The sequence below is a fragment of the Podarcis gaigeae genome, assembly GCF_964106915.1.
Source record: "Podarcis gaigeae genome assembly, chromosome: Z".
NCBI lineage: Eukaryota > Metazoa > Chordata > Lepidosauria > Squamata > Lacertidae > Podarcis > Podarcis gaigeae.
The window spans coordinates 23,612,188-23,631,001 of record NC_139691.1 but is presented as its reverse complement, the minus strand read 5'-3'; the positions used below and the strand labels follow the sequence as shown (position 1 = coordinate 23,631,001).

The following is an 18,814-nucleotide window of genomic DNA, read 5'->3' as shown; positions in this document are numbered from 1 at the left end:
ATATCTTTGGCAGATAATCACTATAACCTCCCACTCATCTATTATTGGCTTCTCCCAACTCCTGTTCTCCCTCCCTCCATCATCCATCTCCAGCATGCTACAGCCCTGGTATTATTATGATTATGATTATTATTATTGGTAGTCTGCAACTATCTTCCTTCCAACATGCTTGTTGCTAATATCTGCCTTTCTTGCAGCAGGGAGATTTTCTTCTTTTCACTCTGTTAAATATCAGCACAAAAGCAGGTAACCTGACAGGTATCTTACTCCCCTTTTAAAAGTTCTGCCTTTCCCCTTCTCTGCCTCCCCCCCACACCTTTTACCTGCCAAGATCCATCTACCTGTAGCTTAGATTATTGGCAGTCCCTTCAGGTATGACAAATGAAAATGCTCCTTTGCCCTCCACTTATTGAAAAAATGTTGGAAAGCAGGTGAGGGCAAAATCCCTCCCCCACCTCATAGCACTGCCACGTTCTTCTGGTGTCAGTTCCTTCAAACAACAACATCCTCCTCAGAAGGAGTGGGGAAGAATCCTGGCCAAATCCAGAGTTCATCTTTACAGGAAAGAGCTCTGTGCACATACAGCAGTACGTAAGTAGAACTTCTTACGTAGTTGGAATGTGTGGACTTGGCAGGGGGCAGGGGAGCCAACTTGGGCCCCAGGTTATGGGTGCCCAGTGCACTGATGTCATGACATCACAGACGTGCCCCCGGCCTTGGAACCTGACTTCTGGTGGCATCTCACACACATCAGCGAGTTCCATCTGACTGTGGGGATGGCCTGTGTCTCAGCGGAAGAGTTTTTGCTTTGCAAGAGGGATCTTATATTTATACAACAATGATAATTAGGGATGCATTGCAACAATCAGTGCAGCTCTCCATGTGTTGCCTTTCAGACATACCTTCTATTTTCTGTTCACATGGCTGGGTAAATGGTTTGGAGTACTCCAATATACTCTTTTGGAATGACTTCAGTTGTGTTTTCCTTGGAGTCCCATTGTACATAACAGAACTTGCACTCCATTCTCTTGAAACCGTGGCACTTTGTATTTTCAGTGCTCCTAAATGCTTAGCTTTGGAGCATACAGAACAACAACTCAGAGGCCTTCCCATGTACCTTCTCCAGAGTGACTCTCAGAGCCAGCATTCACTGGCTGACTCACCTTATTTCACTCTGATTAGCTCCAATCAGAACAAAGGGTGGAAATACTTCTTTTCAGTGGCTAAAAAGCTCCCATTTTATTGTGATTAGATGGCTTTAGAATGCTGGAGACAGTGACCCTGTTGGGACCCTGCTGCAGAAATAGTAAATGTATGTTGACTTCTCATGACCCTGATTTTAGAAAGGAAAAAAAGGGGTGACAGAAAGAGAGATTGGAGAGAGGTGAGTGTGAAGATAGAGGGGGGAGGTGTCAGAAAGACAGAGAAAAACAGGTTGTTTGGGGGGGGAGAGTGTGGCACCTGCTTTTAGTTCTGGTCCCACCCACCACTGCCTTAAGCTCCACCCATGTTTCCAAAAGACCTTGGAGGTTGAAGGCCAGCAGAGAACCTGTCCACTGTTTTGCTCCCAGAAAAATGTCAGAATTAGTTGCCAATTTTGTACAGCTTTTGTTCTGTTAAAACCAATGAGGAAGGTTAACACCCAATCAAATGCATCAGAAGTAAATTGCTTCTTGATGATTCTGAGATTCGAAAAGAATTGCTTGCTGGCACCACATTGACAGTCTGGGGTTTCTTCTGGCATCCATTACGCTGTTCCTTGTTCCAAGACTCTGGAACAGTTGTATTTGCAAGGTCTTTGTTTCCCAGAGCTAAATGGTTTGGCTGCATTGGAAGGCTGGATAATTAATATCCTGTCTAAGGATTCATTTTCAGGACTGCTGTGTAGAGGCAACAAGGCCTTCAGTAAGGCCCCTTTTACTGAAGAAGATATATGGGGCTTTGTTGATTTATGCAAAACTAACACAGTACAGAAATGAGAATGACGAGGCAGTAAGACAACTGGCTTTCCTTAATTCTAACTTTGGTGCGGGGGGGGGGGGGAGCCTTTACTGATGTGGGCTTCTTTCCCAGGACTATTGCGTGAGGTCTTTAACCCAGCAAAATCAACATTCTAACTCTCAGGTTCTCAACTACTGTGCTCTTTTTCAGTATTCCATGACTGGAACTTTAAAATCAATAGTTTACAAGTGGGGGCCCATCTTGACATGGAAACATTATTTGTTTATCAGGCTTTAAATTATCTATGGCCTGTTTGGGTGGGTGGGATGTGTTAATTTCATTTTTTAAAAAATACTAAATTGTCTTTTAGATTACTTTTAAAAATGGTTTTAATGTAGTCTGTGGTTTTTGCTTAAAATATTGCAGGTTGCTTTAAGTTGCCATGGCAAAAAGGCAACTAATGCATTTTATTAATAAGTATTAATTATTTTGTGGTTTGTGTATTTTAGTCTTAAATTCTTTACAGGGGACGGATGGCTATGCCCATAGGGCATAGAGGTCAAAAACTAGATGTGTAAGAAAGAGTCTTGAAAATAATCTATCTCAGAGGGAAATATTTAGAAAACTCCTAGTTGTAATAACAGTGATAGAACTAAAGTCTTCCGAAAGAAGCTTAAAGCTACAATTCCTCCCCCACCCAAGAAACAGCTACATGTTCTCAGATGAAGATGCTAATTTTTCCCATTTTCAATTAAAGTTTAATCCTCTGTATTATATTTTAATCATTAGTTGTAGAAGTGATAATAAGTCATCATGAATTGTACAGGCAGTGCATCTAAACGTGGAAGATATTTCATTTCCCAGTAGGTAGCCACTGTGGTGCTCTCCAGATGTTCTTGCACTCCAGGTTCCCAACAACTCCAGCCAGCATGGCAAGTGGAGTGGTGGGCGTTGTCACCCAAAATATCTGGAAGGGTTGACACTGGCTACTCCTTTCTTAGTTGAATGGGTGTGGGCTTTTTAAAGGTATGAGTGCATGAAGTGTAACTGAATATGCCTGTCAATATATGTATCCATGCATATAGTGCTTGCTGATGAATATTAAGGCATGCATATTTTTCTTGTTTTGATCACTGTCATCTGCAAAATGTTACACACACAGAGAGACACATGAGAAAGAGAAATATGTATCTATATCTAATACACACACACACACACACACACAGAGAGAGAGAGAGAGAGAGAGAGAGAGAGAGAGAGAGAGAACCCTTGCTAACATAATGAGATAATAACTTTAAAATAAATGGATATTAATTTACTGGAAGGTTTGAAAAAACAGTTCTCATCACCAATACCACTGGGTTTTCCATTCCCCTTTTCATTCTGCTATAAACTTGTAAATTGTCACCCCTGAAATTTGCAAAAAGGTCAGCAAGCGTCTTGCTTTGCTCTGCTCCATTCCCAAAGGTTCTGAACATGAAAAGTAGCAAGCCCTAGTTCAGCTTTTCTTCAGACTTGCTATTTTGATGGGCTCTCTCCACAGACCTTTCAATTATTTATAGCAGTAAAGGGAAATAATGTGAAATGTAGGGCCAGCGCTGGTGAATTTCTCACGCTTTTAACATTAGCCACAGCATTTCCCCTTGAGTTGAGGGCAGTAATTGCAGGAATACATTCTTCTGTCGTTACGGCAAATGGTTCCATCTTATCTTAAAACTTAACCATCAAGTAGTCACAGTAGATGAGAAATTGATTTCAAAATAATGTCAGTTCAATAAACTGTAGCCGTCTTTAAGGGCTTTTTTGAGGGGGCAGCGGCGTTTGTACATGAACTCAGCCTCTTCCTCCACTTTGTCCAACCTCTGAATATTTATAGCTGTCTTTCAAACCTGGTGCCCTCCAGATGTTGTTGGACTCCAACTCCCATCGGCCCCAGACAGCATGGCCAATAGTTTGGTATGACGTTTGAAGGGTCACAGGTTAGGGAAGGTCAGGCTGATTTACAGCATTACAGATGTTGGGGGTGGATTCCCTCAGGCCTGAAAAGAGTGGCTTGAATCAAGTTTCTTTTAGGCAAGGTCTGCAACTCAGTGGTAGAACACATGCTTTGCCTGTAGATCTCTCGGGTTCAGTCCCCACTGGGAAAGAACCAGTCTTAAGACTTGGAGAGCCGCTGCCAGTCAGCATGTAGAGCAGGGGTGGGGGACCTGTGAGCCTCTAGATGTTTGCTAGACTACAGCTCCTATCACCCTTGACCACTGGCTAGGGCCGACAGGAATCACCAAATAACATCTGGTGACCCACAGGTTCCCCACACCTGGTGTAGACAACACTGAGTTAGATGGCACAGTGGTCTGACTTGGTTCATCGGAGGTAAAGCTAGGAAAGACTCAGACTGAAACCCTGGGACCAACTGGCTTTGGTGTCTGGGGCTGATGGGAGTTGCATCAGCCTCTCTATGGTTAAATTGAACAGAGTTACTTAGGACTGGAAATTTTGAGATATCACCTGAAAGGGAAGTAGAGGAAGTCACTTGTCAAAAAAATAACAAGTTAAATCCAACCAGCATTGTCTTTGTTATTACTACTACTTTGTAATCACAATTTCGAAGCACTGATATAGATATATTTTCAATAATCTCCAATCTAACTAATTTCAAACAACTTTATATAAGGGCATAAAATATGCAACTCTTTAGCGGTATTATTAATAGCTACGATTGAAAAGCCCACTTAATCATTAAATCTTTTCTTTTGTCTGACTGTAAATCTTAATTTTTATGTGAGTTCACTCTTTCCATTACATTAAGCAAAATATAATGAGCAGGAGGTTAAGCTTAAATAGATGTACTCCTCCTCTTCTTCCTTTTTGATGGGTTTTGTTACATCTCCCCACCCTTCTGAAGTTTAGGTGCAAGTTAGGCAAAATGAAGGCTTATGTTGAGCTAACTTTGCTGATAGAATCTATGTATAAAAACACTGTTTATGTCAACTTGACATTTAATAGATTGAAAAAGAAAACAGTGTCTGGAGGGCCACAGGCATCCCATGCCTAGTGGGGACAACATTGTACAATGGCATGATTGTACAAGGCAACTTCCTGTGCTTCCTAAACTGTGCCAGGGCACTGCAAATTCATCGTGGAGCATAGGAGCATAGAGTGTCCATAGGAGCATAGAGCTAAAAGGGACAAAAATGCAATTGAATGCTCCATGGCAGAGCCCGCTAGTGTTAGTACAGTAGAATAGTAGTAACCTGGACAACTTGTGTGGGAAAGTCCACAGGAAGATGGCACCTTGCCTGCCTTTTTCACACCATCATATATAGAGAGAAATAATCCACAGCAATTTTAAAAGTGGCATTTGTTTGTTTGTTTGTTTTTATTGATTCTCTGAGAACGTGAAGCTCCTAAACTGGGATGGTGGGGTAAGGCACCCAAGTCAATGACAGGAGATATTGACTTGGGTGCTTTACCCCCACTTTCCAAGTTTAGGAGCTTCATATTCTCAGAGAATCAACAAAAACAAACAAACAAACACTACTTTAAAAATTGCAGTGGATGATTTCTCGTAAGCAGTTATACCAGGAGGCCTTTTGTAATCCAGTTTTTGTAATCAGTTTTTGAAAGAGTTGGGGAGGTCAATGCAAGCAAGGATAAAAAGACAAAGAGAAAGCAAAGTAAATATCTGATATATGTCTTGAAGTTACTCTCCCACTGCCACCACTTCCATATGTGCAGAGAGAAATGTTCCTTGTGGAACTCTCAGTTTGTTTATGCTGTAGTAGCAGTAGGAATAACTGTAGCATTTGTTATCTTTATACTATACCGCATAGAGAATAATTCCTGTGTGGTTTTTCTGTGCCTATGAGTTTCTTGAACTGGATTTTGTTTCTGCTTTAAGTGATGTTCTGAATTTTGTTCATATTTTTAAGTCATGTTCTTTGTATATTTCTGTGGGGGGGGAACAATTAAAAGGGGGGAAAACAGGAAAGCATTGTTAAAAACTATTTAAGAAGGCAGCGCTAATCTGCAATAATTTTAAATGGGGGCGAGGAAAGTTCACACCAGCCAAAAAAAGCAATGGAACTGATTCTGCACATGTTCCCAGAATAGAATCCAGAGATGTAGGATGAGATAAAGATATTTGGGAAATGTGTGGATTATGAAAATGGCAAATGCAGCAAAATGAAGAATCAGGCAGTCACATGTGTGCTCCTTCTATACGAAACTGCTCTGTCTGTGCATCTGTTCTGTCTTCTAAATAAAGGAAGGGCCACTGTTCACTGGTAGAACAACTGCTTTGCATGCAGAAGGCCTCAGGTTCAATCCCCATTCAGAAGAATCATGCAGGTCCACCGGTCGTAGAGATCCACTACAGACAGAGTAGGTCAGCACCCTCCAAGTGTTTTGGTCCCTAACTGGTGTAACGACTAGTTAGAGATTAATGGAATGGCAGCACCAGGTTGGGGAAGGCCGATGCAGACAGTCTAACTTGATGTAAGGTAGATTCCTGCATAAATAATGGGTGGGAGAGTATTGCAGAGGGAAAACTGATTTAGGGAAAGGGATGGAACAGCCTGTTCTGTCTCCAGGCTATCAGAGTCGACGAGTCTTTAATTAATACATGCAAATAGGGGGTGGGGGAGGCCAAGCAATTTTTATTTATTTAATTCATTGCATTTATATACCACCTTTCTTCCAAGGCATTTTACAATTTTAAAGGGCTTAAACTAATTATACATGTAAAGTTTAAAGTTGACTGGGGGTGAGAAGGGAAAGACAGTCCCTCCCTTGACCTTCTTCTTTCTCCCCAGCGGGCAAAGAAAACAAGGCTAAGAGCCTTCCCATTATGATTTATTCCTTTATTTAAAAGCATTTATAAATGGCTCATTAAAAAATAAAGTGGTGCGCAAAGTAAAACAATAAAATTAAAGCAAAATTCCAACATGAAGCCAGTGAAGCAATAACATAAAATCATATAATGACAGGAATTCAGGGAATTTTTGAACAAAGAAAAGCAGGGTCTCATCTGATGGGACAGACAAGCTGGGGCAGAAAGATAAGTCTTTGCACAAGAAATCTGAAGCAGGTGGTGGTTGCTGCTTCATATACATGTAGAAAGAAGGGAATTGCATAATACAGGGGCAATAGTGGGAATTGCCTGTTTTCAGGTCACTGCCCCATGATACTCTGTAGGGTTTGCCACAAGCAGAATTTCCCCAGATAATCCCAGTGATATTATAGGTCTATATAGGGGCAGGCAGTCCTTCAGATAAGCTGTAGTTAGCAATACTGCATTGTGATGCTGGGCATTTTGATAGCGTGCAAGAACTTTACAAATGCATGTCTCTAAAAGAGGTGTGTGTGTGTGAGAGAGAGAGAGAGAGAGAGAGAGAGAGAGAGAGAGAACACGTTAGGCTTCTCACTGAGCTATTCACTTTTCTTCTGGGTCCTGCTAGCCATCATCCAGTCCTCACCAGTTGCATGACACACCTGTAGTCCTGTTGGCCAGTGTAACAATAGGATTAGGCAACAAATGAGAGGGACCAGCTTCTTCTGTGTTCTGGTGTGTTGGGAGATTTAAGTTAATTGTACAGAGTCCAGGTTGCGAGGTTGCAACACATGTGCAGACACATGACCACACTTGCGTTTGACTTGAGCACAACTTGAAGGCACCTGCCTAAGCAATTCTTGATCTGCTCAGTGCCTGGATGGGAAGCACCAATTGGCTGCCTAGGGACTCCATCTTTGGCACCTTGAGCTGTGTCATAAGAAGGTGGCATATTGATGTAATAAATAGATGCTGTGTAGTTCTTGTTGCAATCTGATAAGCCACCACCCCCCAATGTAATGGACACTTGTGGAATTTCATTTGAGAGGCCTGTAATAGAACAAGGCAAAAAGAGCTTGTAAATAAGTAATGGAAACTTCAGTTACGTTTTGTCTTTTGCGGCTGGAGACTTTCTACACAGTTCAAAAGCAGTAAGTGCAAAGCAAGAAGAGAGGGAAAGAATCGTAGCAGGGAGATGGGCTTCAGCAAAGTGACTTGGAAGGAGACCAGAGACTTATTTCAGAACAAAGATTTCTTCACAGCCAGCCAGTTCCAGCAAAGGATTCAAATGAAAGGTCTTTATTACTGAGGGAATGATTACAAGTTACAAGGAGAGGCAGTTGTAACCATAGAGCTCAGCTGGCATGGCATTCCCTTCCTAGTATGTGTCGTAAAATAAGGATACGTTAATTAGATTTCTATGTGCATAAAATTGTGTTTCATTTTTGTGGGCCCTTCCACCTCCAGTGAGCCAGCCTCAGTAAGACTTATGCTTGCCTAGTCTACTTCATATTTAGTCAGCGGTAGGGATGGATGGATCCACCCATTTTGATGTTGGAGCTCAGAATATCACTCAACAAGCAGATTGAACTCCTGAAATCAGTGAAGAGGTCAGTAAGATTTTTATAGGAATATAAGACCGTGGTCTCGAGAATAACTGTTAGGGAGGAAATAGCACACCACCACTGAAAACCTTCTTGTGCCAAGGGTCTTTCTTTTGCTTAACTCCCCCCACCCAAAAAACAAAAAAACATGCCACAAATAACACCCAACACACTTGATAGGGCAAGCTGGGAATTCTTCTCTGACTCAGATTGTAATGCCTCTGTGCGGTGAGCAATACTGAGACCGCCAAAGCCCATTTCTAGGTTTCAGCCCACTGAGTTTTGCCAACATCTCTAACCTTTAATCACCCTTCCAGTTCACATGACAGTGGAGGGAAGGTGCAGCTGAGGTTATTTAACTCATAACACTTCCTTGGAAAGGTGTGTGACCTTTTGTGCACTCTTTGCAGCATAAAAGATTTCTCCACAAGGCAGCAGCACCTTTCAGGTGACCTTCTCTGTGCAGTGCTTACCTAAGGAGAGTTGGTGGAAATTACCTTGAGAGAAGCTCCCCTCTTGCTTGTGTGTCAGAACACCCCTGTACTTTGGAGGTGCCAGTTTGATTGTTTGTGGGGAGCTGTTAATTTAGTCTCATGAAATCACAATGTTTTGGGTTGTTTTTGATAATTCCAGTTCAGCTTACTGGTGTGTGGTGATCATGGTGGAACGGCCTTATTAGAGACATTTGTATGAGCAATCCCTAACCAGAGCATGAGTATTATACTGTAATTCTGCAGTAATTCCAAAAAGTGTAGAACATTAGACGAGACCCAGAATTCAGCTTCCTGAGAATCTTAGCTGTTTCTTTCTTAAAGACCCAGATTTCTAGCCTCCCAGGTTGAGTAGATAGCCTTAAAGGTTTGTGACCAATGATGGCCAAAATATCAGGCAATGGGAGGTTGAATAAGATTTCCAGGTGGGTGGGTGTATGTTTGGGTCAGGGCCAGTACCTTTTCTCCCTTCATGAACAGCAAAATTAGAATCAGTTATGCAAAATAATAAGCATTGTAGAATAAGGTTTATGTGAGGGGAATGTGTGCCCCCAAAGTGGATACATTAGTGAAAATAATGTACAAACAGGTTTTATGTTTAGCAAAACTGTTTGCAAAAAAGAGTATGCATTAGGCAAAATTGCTTACAACATGGGCATATTAGAAGAAATGTGAGTGGGAAATGTGTGCAAATTTTCACGTTCCTTTAAAAAATAATCTCAAACTGATGTGAAGATGGGATGAACTGAATGTGGGGAAAACTTGAAACTCAAGGAAACTGAAATGGATGCAACTCATCCCTCCCTAGTCACAGTCACACCACTGATCCATCTAGCCAACAACTTGGCTACCTTTTCCTCGACAACCATTCTCCCTGCTGTATGATATATTTTTAAATGGAGATTCTGGGCATTGAACTTGGGACCTTCTGAATGCAAATAGGTCCTTGACTGCTGTGCTTTGACCTCTCCCCAGCACGTATACAACTGCCTACTACTGTATCAAAACATTGGCTCAGATTAGCCAAGGTGTGACTGCCAGTGTCTCTCTAGGTCAGTTGTGCTATCTTAGATCACTTGAACCGTAGCTGCTGGGAGCTGAACCTGTGCCCTTCTGCCTGAGGGCAGAGACTGTTTCATTACTGACATATGCAAGCCATCCTGGGAGTCTTTCTTTCTTTTACTGGAGAATAGGAAAAAAATGCTTTAAAAAAACAAAAACAAACTCCCAAGGGATTGTGCCCTGTGTTAATTGTCTGAAGGTGGGGAGTGGGCCAGAGTTCTTTTTTTAGATTTTCCACTTCAGGCACCTGAAAGGCTTGCACTCAGATTCTTCAAGGTTATTAGAAACCCAGGCTCTTTTGAAGACAAATCTTTCGTTTCTGAAGTCTGCTGAGGATGGACCCACTGCCTAAGAAGGGGTCACAGGTTGAAGCCATCCTTTTAACAGTTCTGTCCTTCTCAGACCCAGGCTTCTAATGAGCCAAAATCACAATCCATTAAAGAGGAACAGCCAAGCAGCTTATTCTACAGTCTGGAGAGACGGGATCAACTGATAAGGGGCAGGAGCTGAAGCAGTTATCAGAATCATTAGGACATCAGATTTGATTTTATTTTTTATCACAAACTCTGGCTGTGGTTTTTCCAAATCCAAGGCAGCAGATTATAAAGATTCAGTTTTCTCCTTCCACTAAATATCTTCTTTTTTTATGGCAAACCACCAATTGATTCTCACAGTTGCAACAAAAAAATGAGCAGGAGTGGAAGCAAGGTGTAAATTAACAATGGGGGCAGGGGAGCTATTTTGAGAACGAGGGTCAGCTTCACAAGGAAATGAATTATATAACATTAATGGGTATCCACAGCTATGGAAGGGATGGAGTCCTCCACAGCTATGGAAGGGATGGAGTCCTCCATCCTGAATTAGTAGTTCCTAATTCAGATGTTGAGCAGGTTCTCACACTGACTCTCTGGACACTAGATGGAGGGGTGTGAACCCAAGGGTAGCCAAGTGCCCTACATTACAGAAGATAACCCTCTATTTGAAATAATACTCTGTTTGAATGGCTAACTTAAAGATACACATGAAAGAAGTACATAAGGGGCATTGAAACTGTCCATCCATAGTTATCACTTGGGCAGCAGACAGACCAGGCACACCAATTATCTGATTATGGTCCTTCCCACCGGGATGAAATATGTAATATAGTAATTACGTACCCACTGTGCTGAGAAACAATATAGTAATTATTGTGGGAAATTTCAGTCAAACTTTACTATGTATAAGTGCTAGTTAGTGCATGAAGGGGTTAAGACCAGAAAGGTCTTGTTTCTAAACTCAGGTGGTCATGCTCCCTCAGTAAGGGAGGAATTGAAGCTGCTTCTCTTCCTTTCACTTTCTCCACACCATATAACTGACCAAGTGTGGTGTAGTGGTTAAGAGCGGTAGTCTCGTAATCTGGGGAACCGGGTTTGCGTCTCCACTCCTCCACATGCAGCTGCTGGGTGACCTTGGGCCAGTCACACTTCTTTGAAGTCTCTCAGCCCCACTCACCTCACAGAGTGTTTGTTGTGGGGGAGGAAGGGAAAGGAGAATGTTAGCCGCTTTGAGACTCCTGAAGGGGAGTGAAAGGCGGGATATCAAATCCAAATTCTTCTTCTTCTTCTTCTTCTTCTTCTTCTTCTTCTTCTTCTTCTTCTTCTTCTTCTTCTTCAAGGAAGATGTGTCTGAGCAAACTTCTAAGCTTAGAGCACATGTTTGGAACTATCTGTATTTTCTACCCAAGAAGTATTATACCTGTGTTTTCCTTGCTGCTGCTTAGATAAATGCATGAATCTGACCTTTGGAACTTTTGTAAGTCATTTAAAACTTACTGAACAGTGTGTGGTCTGTTAATTGCAAGAGGGGTAGAAAATGGGGAGTTTAAACTCCGCTACTGGGGACTCTCTCCTGCTGGAGAGGGAGTTTGTCCCATGTTTTGAATCCAGGTACCCAGCTGATTCTTTTGTTATTTACCCTACACATGTGGGTCACGGGCAGTGCTTCTTTTTTATAAAAAAATTGTTTAGGGATACTCTCATTTTCCTACTCATATTGAAATACTGCCCCTCAATGAGGCCAAACTTAGATTCACAAAATGTTTAGGGGCATGTGCACCTTTGCGTCCCCCCAGAAAAAAAGCACTGGTCACAGGGTTCATATTTTCCTCCCACAATGCAAGAAAGTCTCTTACGTTCCACTCACACGCAGACTGAATATGCAGAAAAAGGGGATTGAAAAGTAAACTTTAGCCAACATATTAAGTTAGGTTCCTTCCTTTCATCCTCAGCTCTTGCTTGCTTCTGATTGAGGTCATGATTCTGTCTTCTTCATTGCTGGCATAGCTTGAAAAGCAGATCCAATTTCTGGATGTTGCCCTTAAGCCTTTTAAAGTGTAACAGAAAATGATAGTTATTCTGGAAACCTTTTAAGGCATTCTGCGGCATTTAACAGGGTCAGAATGTTGCAGTCAAGAATGACAGCTGTGGTACAGAATGGAAAACTTCTAGAGCTGAACTGAGTTTTCTGTGATAAATTTTCCCTGAAAGTCTCATATGCCAAGTTTGAAAATTAATATTCTCTAAATATGTGATTGCAGAATGTGTTTTTGACACACTGTGTTATTTGTCATTGTGTCCTAGATGTTATTTATTTAGCCATGTTTGATGAAGTCTACAATTGTTGTGCCATAATATTACTATCCAGCACACTTGATAACTGAGGCACAGCAGTATCTAGTGTTTGACAGTACAAAATTTTTGCAGTGTATCCTTACCCTGTGCAGAGTGGGATGGGGGAATGAACTTGTTTAGAGTGCCAGCCAGCTAGCAATGCCATCCTCCAGGATACCCTATTCCATCCCCCCACTCTATGGACACTTAGGATTGGCTCAGCCCTCATTGGATTGTTTGGGCTTTATTTGCTTACATTTAGGTTCTTTCTTCCATTGCAGAGTCCAAGGCAGGGTACATGTGGTATTCAGGCAGTCTCCCACCCAGACGCTGACCAGAGCAAGTTCTGCTTGAACTCAGCAATGTGATGGTCTCATGTGTCTTCAGACCATACTCTTGGAGTGGGAGTGGCCAGCAGAGAAGCACAGGTGGGGCTGCATTGCTCTCCTAGCTTCTCAACACCACATAGTGGTTCTACTTCCCAGGATGGGGTGGGGGAAGTGGGGAGGTAGGCACCCCACACATCCCACTAGCCACTACTGCCTGGGACCCCCTTTTTGTCTCATTAGATTTTAAAAAAAGGAATTATACTTCTGATATTCTTGGGGTTACTTCAAGCATACTGATACCCCCTTCTTGTTTACATGTCACCCTATTTTGGGTACATAGGCATTGTCACTCAGTACATTAGTTTGCTACTACAGTAGAGGTAGTGATTTGACTGTGATGACTAAGACCCAACATGGGTTTCTCAAAAGCAAGTCATATCAGACGAATCTCATATATTTCCTTTCTTTTTCTTTCTTTTTCTTTTTTGGTTACAAGTTTTGAATTTTGGGAGGGAAATGCATTTTTAATGGAGTTACAAGTTTAGAATTTTGCATTTAAACTGCGAACTAGTAAAAACTAGAAAATGTCAAATGTTGAATATTTGCAAACATTTCCCTCCCAGCTTCAGTTGACATTTAGTGTGTATTGGTATTTAGTGTGGTAGATGACATGCAGTGATAACATTTAGTAGATGACCTGCAAGAGTATTAGAATCTTGACAGTGTTTGATAGCCTTAAAAGCAATATTGCCAAGACTTGGAGTCAAACATTGATGTCTATCAATTGCTACCAAGGATAAGGCTTTGTGTTTTGAGCTGCTGTATTTCACTGACATGTTTTGCAAATAGGGGCTCTGAACAGAGCTGTTGTGTCTGTCTACTGACCCTCCTCTCTTCCTGTTATGGTGCATGACCAGAGAATTATCACATAACTGTGAATGGACACTTCCTTCTCTTGTAATTAGAGCGTTATTTTGTGGGCTCTCTGATTCAGATATGCCGTGTGTGTGTGTGCATGCGTGTTTACTGCTTTTAAATGCATGCAGCCCCATTCTTAAGTCATGTGCCTTGTGAAAGACTTATATTCTGACCACATAGAGTTTTCACATGGTGTGCCTCAAACAAGCACCACAACACCTCAGATTCTGAGACAGTGTGAGACTGGGCCATATTGACAGCTGGATATTTGAAGGGATTCTCATTAATAGCTTCTTCAGAGCCAATCTAAGCCAATCCAGGCTTTGAAACAGTGGTATACCTAGAGTTGGACAGCTGGAGCTGGAGCTTAGACTAAAACCTGGAATGTGGCCTTCTTTGGAGAACCCTTGGATGTTATTACCCTGTTCTGCTAGGCTTTGGGGTCTGCAGGGCAAATTATAGTGATTACTGGAGTCTTTTCCAGTCCTAAGCCCTCAGCAGCTCCCAGTGGACTCTAGCAGCTAAATTATGAAAAACATTCTCTCAACCAGAGACCAGAGCGCTCCGAAAACCTAGGAAGGTTGGCAGGGCTTTCCCTCTCCAGTGGCTTCACCCTCCCCTCCCAAGACAGGCTTTGTGGGAAATAAGGCTATCAAAGTGTACTTGCCATGGTGGTCATATCTTATGTCTAGGACCAGATGTTGATGCTGAAGGCTAGTTGTGGGAAATCCTAAGCAAGAAGAGTTCTGCTTTTGTGCTCAGGTCCTGTTTGTAGGCTTCCCCAGGCATCTAGTTGGTCGCTGTGAGAAGATAGGGATGGCTAGATAGGCCTTTGCCTGATCCAACTACGGGGCTTTTCTTGTGTTCCAAAAGAGCCCATAGGAATTCTGCAGCTGTATGCATCTGCATGGGTTTGGGGCAGGTGAAGCGGAGGTTCCGAGGATGATAGGAGAGACACATACTTAGGCTAGGATGGTGTAGAAGGGAGTGTTGAGGGGGGCAACTCATGAGTCATCTAAATCTGCGTTCTCCTCAGGCCAACCCTGGGACTCTGAGGCAGGGGATATGATACTTATCAAGGTTGCCTCAATGAGAAGATTACTAATGCTGGAGAAACTTTCATAACCTACCATTGTCCATCTCTTCCTGCATGTCTGGGAGGACTGGGTGTTTTCTGGGGTGCACACTAAAGTCTAGTTCTTTCTCACTGAGACAGAAAACCTGCATCTCAGTTATATCGCCTCAGGTGGAAAACGCTTAGCAAAGTGTTTTCTCCTGAAACAACTCCAACAGACAATTTGCATAGGAAATCTGCCCAGGCAATACAAAGCTTGGTTATAACCATGATGCTTAATTTATTTATTGCATTTATACTCTGCCATTCTCCTTTCTCCAAGGAGCTCAAGGTGGTGTACATGGTTCTGTTCCTCCTCATATAAATCCCACAACAACCTTGTGAAGTAGGTTAGGCTGAGAGGCAGTGACTGGCTCAAGATCACCCAGTGAAATCCATGGCCAAGTGGGGATTTGAACCCTAGTCTCCCAGGTCCTGGTCCAACACTATAACCACTACACCACGCTGGCTAGTTATGCAGAGATTTTATTTGGGCATGGAGCTGTGTGTGCCCTCATCTGCAGCCTCTGGAGTGCTGCAGCTCAGACACAGAGTGATCTTGGTGAGATTTAGTCCCCCAAGCTGCCAGGAAGGGCCCAACAAACTGGCATGGTGTGTTGTGTCAACTGGATGTGTGTCCTAATACATGGTGTGCAGGGGGTTTTGTAGTGTGCGAGTCACATGTGAAAGAGTTTCATAAAAATATAAAGTTCTTAAATATAAATTATGTGTTTGAAATGTTATACTATTTACTTCTCTCTCTCTCTCTCTCTCTCTCTCTCTCTCTCTCTCTCTCTCTCTGTGTGTGTGTGTGTGTGTGTGTGTAATGTAGGTTTTCAATTAACTAGAAAATGCTGTAAAAGTTTATTGGAAAAAAGTAAAAGCATTGCTCTGGGGTACAGCTGAAATTCCTCACAGCAAGGTTGTTGTTTTTAAAAGGAAGAAGTATTGGACAAACCAACCTGCTGTAATGATATGGTTAGGAAATGCCTGCTGATGTTTCGTGTGTTAAGAGGGTGGAGGAAAGGGTACAAGCCTTTTCCCAGGGAAGACGTATTTGCTGATTGTCTCTTATCTTGTTTTTCAAGCTGATCAGTGGCGGTTCTATTGTAAGCGCTGAGGCAGTATGGGATCACGTCACCATGGCCAACCGGGAGTTGGCGTTTAAAGCAGGAGACGTTATCAAGGTCCTGGATGCCTCCAACAAGGACTGGTGGTGGGGACAGATCGATGATGAAGAAGGATGGTTTCCTGCCAGCTTTGTAAGGGTGAGTCATATCCTCTTTTTTTCTCCCTCTCTCCCTTCTTCCTCTATTCCTGAACATTTGTATCTTGCTCATGGATATTGTGATGACCATTGCTTTAGGAAATCACACAGCAGGGGAAGACTTTTGCCACCATTGCCTTTCTCTGCAGACTTTCAAGAAGCATCCAGTTGGCTATTCAGGGGGTGGGTGGCAAGGAGGTCTTCACTTTGCACCAAAATGAGTACACCATGGGCACCAGACAAGCATTTCTGAGGAGGGCAAGCCACAGTCAGCGTGTCACCACTGCAAAGATCCACTCTCTGATAGCCACTCTTGCACCTGATTTGGCATGGGCACTGCAGAGAAGGGGCTTGGTAGATGGCATTAGGGTCAGTTTATATGGGAGCAGATGATCTTTCAGGTATTCTAGGCCCAAGCCACTTGGGGCTTTAAAGCTGGCACTTTGAATTACCCATCAAAAGTTAACACATGTAAGTTAGCACATGCAACTTGATATGCAGATCTCTTTCCCTTTTTGCCCACCCTAATGAACAACCATGTATCTCCACCATCGTGTTCACACCTGCCACGCTTTGTGCCAGTAGTCTGTTTAGGCTAATGGCCAACTCCTCACTTTCATCTCCACATGCTCCCCCAGCAGCTGCACCTACAGTGTGTGTTTCTGCATATATACTTCTGCAAATATTTGCACACATACAAATTTTATGCAGATATGCGCCCACTTTCCCCCTCTTTGTTACAATGAATTTCATGGCCACCCTAATTGTAGAGCAAAGGCCTTTCCAAAAAAGAACATCTGTCAAAACACCATAAGGAAGGGGAACTAAAGAAACTTTCCCCCAGGAGGGAATTCGAGACCCCACTCATGAATCCTGAGTAGACCCCCCTCTCTAGACCAGGGTTGAAAACCTCTTTACAGCACAAGAGATACATTTCCATCCAGGAAACCTTCAATGGACCACATGCCAGTGATGGGTGGGGCCAGAAGCAAACGTGGGCAGAGCAGCTGGTGCCAATTTTATCTTTCTAAAGTAGGCTACTTCCTGCACAGCCATATCTCCATCATAGCAAGCAATGAGCATTATCAGAGTTCAGTGATATGTTCCAGTCAGGCAGAAATATTCAGGGAAGATTCATAATAGGATTGGTGAGGTGTGTGGTCTGAGGAGGAGAGATGTGACTGAGGATGGAATTTGGCCTTGAGAGAGTCTCCAGGTCTGCCGTAGACACAATCCAAGTGACACCAGGGAATGTTGGAATACATGAAAAGACCTTTCTGCCAGGGCTGCAAAGGGCCTGGCTAAGAATTCCGGAGGTTTGTAACGTATGTCTTTCTTGGCTGTTTTATTCTGCTGCGTTTGTGTTTGGTTTTGTAGGCTGGACGTCTCTTTTATGTGTATTGCATATTTCTTGTTATGTTTCATTCTTTTTTTCTGTATACAATGCTAGGGAACTATATTTCACGAAAGGGTCTCATAAATATAGCAAATAAGTAACCAGCCTATTGAAATTTTCCATCCTATTTGAGAACAGCAAATGTCAGGTGGGGTAGATTTAATGGCATTTCTCCAGAGACGGAGAAATTTTCCCATCTGTTTCTCATGGCTGGGGCCGACCATTAACAGAGACAGTAACACAGCATCATTCTTTTACCCCAAGTCATTTCATTGTCCCCACCACCACTGCATCTGTTTCAAGTGGCAGCAGCATCAACATCTGATTTAACAGCCTGGCCACTATTTTGCTTCCACCACAATCTTTTGTGATGTAGCATCATAACAAGGTATTGTTCGGTGGGGGAATGGTGGCAATCATATAAAGTGGTGGAGAAAATTCTGCAAGATTTTTTTTTCTTTTATGGAGAGGTGGACAGAGAAAAGAAAAAAATAGCAGATATTTTCTCTCCAAAAAATGTCAGCTCAGCTGTGTTTCTGTCATTCTTCCCTTCCTTGTTGATAGGATTTGTGGTGTATTCTCATGGCTCCCAAAGCAACCCTGCAATTTGTCTTGAATGCAGCAAACCTTTCATAGTTGGGAGCAATAGGAGAACTTTGATGATGGTGTTATTGTTATTAGTCCCAAGAGAGCAAAAGTGCAGCAGGATAACTTCCTCGCTGTCATAATTCCTTACCATTTTTCTAGGGACTTCTCAGACAGTTGGGGGGGGGGGGCTGAGACCCAGATATTAACCCCTGTCCTTTTTAGTTCCATCCATCCTTCTCCTCAGCACAGCGTGTCTGTGATAGGTAGGGCAATAGCTTTAATCTCTTTTGAAGCCTAAGAGATATGGCGATTCCTTTTTCCTTACAAAATCATCTGAGTTGGGTGTTATCTGCTTAACTTTCCAGGTAATTTGACTAGCTCTGTGCTGGTGGGTGGAAAGAGCAGGCAATTTTATAAGCAGCACATGCAATACTTTTCTGATGGTGCATTGCTTTTTCTGTCTCTTCCACCTGAGGTTATACCAACCGCCCTAGCTTGTCTTAATTCCTCATTTATGTTCACTGTTCATAATGTCAACCAGTTATGATAACAGTAATAATTACCATTTGCAAGAAAAATGCCTTTATGATAACTGGTGTGTGTATAGCGAAGGCTTGTATATTAC

The 18,814-nt window shown here is 42.5% G+C and overlaps 1 protein-coding gene across 7 annotated transcripts in view; it reads left to right on the top strand.

Annotated features, from left to right (window-relative positions):
• ARHGEF9 (Cdc42 guanine nucleotide exchange factor 9) overlaps window positions 1-18,814 on the top strand; it is a 274,051-nt gene that overhangs the window by 187,209 nt on the left and 68,028 nt on the right. For all 7 annotated transcript variants that reach the window (XM_083722047.1, XM_083722048.1, XM_083722046.1 and 4 more), the window contains one exon: window positions 16,027-16,206. In XM_083722047.1, the coding sequence (XP_083578173.1) occupies window positions 16,027-16,206 (180 nt within the window). The remainder of the gene's footprint in view (window positions 1-16,026; window positions 16,207-18,814) is intronic.